Below are 4,979 nucleotides of genomic sequence, written 5' to 3' on the forward strand. Positions count from 1 at the left end.
CTACATGCAGCGCGGCTCCAAAACGATGGCGAACCATTGGGGGCGTATCCAGTTGGCGTGCAACAAATGACATGGAATCGTCGAGGAGGTCGCGGCTCGCCCGGAGAGCGGCGCCAGCGTTGAGGATCAGGTACGCACGCCGTTCGCCCGCATCTCTTCGTCGTCTACGCCCGCCGCCCGCCAACTGTTTGTTCCTCCGCGCAGCTGCTGCGTATGTTCACCATGTATCGGCGCGACAACCAAGACGCCGACTTCAAGCACCTCCACGTCTACAAGCGCATTGACAAGTGCGAGAAGTGGGCGGAAGTCCGACGTGCCCTCGACAAGGCCAAGGAGACATACAAGCCGGACGCGACGACTCCGGCCGCGTCAGAGGGGCGGCCGGACGGCCACAAATTGGCAAAGAAGGGGAAAAACGCCGATGCAACAACCACGCGAGTGCAAGAGTCCATCGAGCATTGCATCGCCGACGCCCATGCCCGGGCCGTCCTACGTGAAGAGAAGACCGAGGCGCGGTGGTCGTCGCTGATGACGAACAGCGCCATCAAGCTCGACCTGCTCCGGACCAACGTCGACCTGCTCCGGACCAACGTCGCCGTGAAGAAGAGGAACACCGACATGGCTTTTTTGAATGGCGGGGCGGACATGCTCCAGAGCAACGACGAGTAGCTCAGGGCGTGGTACATGGCGGAGCGCGGCCTCATCCTGAACCAGATGCAGACGGCAATGCCGACGACACCGACGACGCCGGCTCCTGCGCCCACGGCCACACGGACGCCAAGCCCGAACGACGCCTCTACATCGCCGCCCTGCAGCACCGAAGCCGCGCCGACACAGCCCAGCACCGAAGCAGCTCCGACACCGCCGAGCCCGCGCACGCCGACTCCGCCAACGCCTGGAGCCGACCCCGCCGAGTGATTTGTTGCGCACGCGAACTTGCGGCATGCGGCGCTCTGTTTTTTGTAACGCCAGACTACGTCCGATCGCCGGATTTGTGGCGTCTTTTGTGAGCGGGAACGACCTAGTTCAAATTTCTGCAATCCTGGGCCGGCGCTTGGGGGCGTGGCTGGGAGCTAGGTCGCCCCCAGGGGCCGAACTAGCGCCGGCATGCCCCCAGGCCGCTCTATTTATTTGACCTGGGGGCCGAACGGCTGAAGATGCCCTGAGTTCTCCATACGCTTCCATAGCAACCACACCGTACCGCCGTACGCTTGTATTTCTAAGATAGAGACTTGTGGAGCTAGCGGGAGTAAAATGTTTCAATTGTTATATACTTTGGGCTTTTGGTGAAGTAAGTACAAGGAGGTGGAGCCTAGAAAACAAGATCACTGCACGTGCATGGAAATGGAACGGCTGATGAGAGTTCATCTCTCTTAATAGCAACAAGCAACAATTTACAGAAAGAGACATATATGTAGACTATGTACTCTCACTCCAATTCGAGGCCCAAATATTGTGGAGCAGAGCTTACAGTTACACACTGATCCAATATTGGAGTAATTTAGTACTAGCTAGTTTGGAAGCACCAACAAATTCAGTGGGATATATTATGGATCTCTCCGTGTAAACTCCGTGTTCGATTCTTTTTATCTAATAACACCGCGTTAAAGTGGCATTGCCATGCAACTGAAGTCTAACCATTACTACATAAAGTACCAAGAGCTGTCTAGCTAGTGACAGAAGGTGTATTCTATTTCGGCAGGTGGCTTTACTAGCTAGCTGGAGTAAACAAGTTTAGGGGACCAGCAACCTCATTGACCAATGTGTTAGTTAACGAGTAGCGGCTCTCTAGCATTTGGTGTGTGACATACAGACATGTGATATTGTATATAATTGATATAATACTCTAAAGTCACCGTCGGTTGCCAAAGCCGCTATATCGGACAAGGAAAAATAGCAGTCCAAGTTGCAAGACTCAATCAGCACAAGCGCACACAAGTGCAATGAAAATTAAGGAGACACAGTACGCAAGAACGATGAATGTTCACATATGAACTCTTCTCATAACATATTACAAAGCCCCTATTGCAGACTAAGGCCTCCTCCAATGGGATTTTGGATAGGCACCCAAAAAGTCACGCGATGTGGGTATGAAGCATACCACAACGTCCTGATGGGGTGCACCACCTCGATCCCAGGGGCATGTACATACACATATATACTATGTATACGTGTGGTATACACTAAGGTAAAAGGAGTGAAGGCTTATACGTGCTGGGGCGTGTTGTTAGGTGGGCTGCAAGGTACTGCCAGGATGGCATTGCGTTTGCCGCGCTCTGAGACACTGTTCTCGGCGAACTTGAGGCCGGCAAGGTGGAGGCCCTTGCTCTTCTCCCCCTCTGTCCACTCAGCACCGTAGTAGTCCTCCTCGGTGGCGTCGGCGCTGGGAGGAAGGAGCATAGATCCCCACTGCGGGAAGTGCACAAGCGTGATGGGGAGTGTGCACACCATGATCATAATACCCATGTACTGCAGTCCTTTGCCGGTGGTGTACTGTGATGACGTAAAGAAGAGGAACTGTGTCAGCCCACCACCGACATTACCGCCTGCGCCGCTCATGCCAGAGATGAGGCCGAGGGAGCGTCGGGAGACGAAAGGGATGACACCGTAGACCGCACCACATGCAGCCTCGACGCAGATGGAGTAGAGGACCATGCAAGTGACGGAGGTGGGCAGACTTGATGCACGGCCAAGACAAATGCAGAAGACTCCACCAGCTGTTTGGAGGATCCAGATGTTCCAGAGACGGGCACGCATGCCGAAGTAGCGGGCACCAAGGTCGGAGAGGTAGCCTCCCATTGGTCGTGCGAAGATATTGGCCAAGCCAAAGCTAGCAGCGATGGTGCCGGCAGCACGGAGGTCGAGGTGGAAGCTGTCGTAGTAGTACTCGGCTATCACGTTGTTGGTGGTGAGCTCGACGCCCATGCAGTAGCCATAGATGAAGACGAAGATCCATGTACGGTAGTTGGTGACGGCGCCACACAGAACATTGGAGAACTTATCCTTGTTCATGTTTCCATTCTTCTGCAGGCTCCTCAAGTTGCCATCCGGAAGGTCTTGCCCCATGGTGAGCACAAGCAAGCCCATCACCACCAACATCATTCCTGGCACGAAATATGCAATGCGCCATGCTGTGAAGCGTGTTGCACCACATGCCAAGATGCCGTCAAAGACGAGAGGCATGATGAGCTGTGTGGCACCGCCGCCCATGTCACCCCACCCCGCCGTCAAGCCACCGACCGTCCCGATGATCTTACTATTGAACATGGTACTAATCCAGTACTGACATGACACAAAGGTGGCAAGAGAGACACCAATAAGGAACCGGATAGTGATGTATCCTCCAGGACCATCGATGACTGACATGCAGAACACCGCTGGTGCGGAGAGCATGACGAGGAAGGCACAGCCATAACGCGGGCCGAGAAGGTCGCAGATGGCGCCCATGGCTAGCCTTGAAAAGATGGCGCCGGAGACGGAGGCGACCCCGGCGTTGCCAATGTCGGCCTTGGTGAGGTTGAGGTTGTCGCGGATGATGGGGATGAGCGGCGCAGCGGCGAAGGTGGAGACAACGCAGGTGAAGAAGGACATCCATCCGAGATGGAAGGCACGCATGTGTGGGTTGCCGAAGGAGAAGATCTTGATGGACTTGGCCTTGTGCTCAGAGTCCACTGGCAGCGAGAAGTTGATGGGCGCCGCGGTGGCGGTGGCCGGGGAGCCGACCTCCGTTTCCATATCTTCTTGTGTTGAGGCTGGAAGAGGGCTTCCGCTTTGCTTGCTCCTTGGAGCTGAGCTGAACTGTGGACTAGGGGAGGCCAGAGGTAGCTGACTACAAAGGTGGCTCTAGCTATCAAGGTTGTAACGCTTGTGTTTCTGCTCGAGAGACTACACGAAGGTATGTATTTATAGACCAAGAGAGTAGCTTCGGTTTGGCATATTCGCTGGCATATGCTGCTCGCGTTTCCTTTGTCTTGTTTCGGCTCAAATTAAACATAGTTTAGTAAACACTTGTTGCAACGATCGTACATCTGTTCTGTTCAACTTATCACGGCTGCCAAACTACTTATATGATATGAATATATATGCTATGCAGGTCATTAATTGTACCAGTGCAAAAGAGTTGACACTGTTGGGTTTATTCGATCTGACTGCAGAACTTGCAGGCTGAGATATTCCTACGCCAACTGTAAATTACGAGCTCTTTCTTTTTGCAAAGATGTAGTACAGATATAAGAGTTGACTCTACTAACTGCAGAGCTAGCTACAGTACGTGTTGTGTTGCTGAAAACTGTGCAAAGAGTTGACTCTGGACAATAGCCTATCACATTTGTGCTTGCGCACATGTAGGTACCAGTAATATCCTGTGAGTATGGTGTTGTAAAAATAACCAAGGTCCTTTCTTAGAAAAGAAGGAAGACCCCGGGCCTCTGCATCTCAGTGATGCATGCAGCCAATTTATTAATTATTCATTAAAATCTTACAAAGTAATACATCAGTACGTATGAAACCACCATCTTGACAACATGTGTCGCTACTCCTATCCACTAGATGAATGAGCGCCGACAGTCCGAGCCGAATACCAAACAGACCTAGCACCATATATAGCTTAACATCTAAAACTGGAGGCCCCAACCAAGACACATTACCGGGTCTGGGGCACACACTAGTCCAGCACACTCTTAGAGGCTGCCGCCACCCTCTTTCACCGATCGATCTTTAGAGTTGTTCTGGCGCATCAACCTTGCCAGGCCTAGCTGACGTCGACGCCATCACGACGCCAGACAACACCTCCATCCCGCGCTCATCCATCATCAAGTGCCCACCAACGAGACCCCGCTGCTCCATGCCTCCGAGACACGCCGTTGTCGACGTGCTAGATGCCACGCCACTCCTCCTTCGCGAACACCACCTGCTGCCACTCGTCCCATCCCATCCGCCTACAGTTCCTCTAACCGAGCACCCGAATGCCCCAGGCGGCG

At 53.3% G+C, this 4,979-nt stretch overlaps 1 protein-coding gene across 1 annotated transcript; it reads right to left on the bottom strand.

Annotated features, from left to right (window-relative positions):
• Positions 1–1,971: 1,971 nt before the first annotated feature.
• LOC125515837 (high-affinity nitrate transporter 2.1-like) lies at positions 1,972–3,868 on the bottom strand. Its single transcript, XM_048681337.2, has one exon. It carries the CDS (start codon positions 3,733–3,735, stop codon positions 2,206–2,208), a length of 1,530 nt encoding a protein of 509 aa, XP_048537294.1. The 5' UTR covers positions 3,736–3,868; the 3' UTR covers positions 1,972–2,205.
• Between the last annotated feature and the right edge of the window lie 1,111 nt (positions 3,869–4,979).

The sequence above is a fragment of the Triticum urartu genome, chromosome 6A (assembly GCF_056163025.1).
Source record: "Triticum urartu cultivar PI428250 chromosome 6A, HENAU_Tu73, whole genome shotgun sequence".
Lineage (NCBI taxonomy): Eukaryota > Viridiplantae > Streptophyta > Magnoliopsida > Poales > Poaceae > Triticum > Triticum urartu.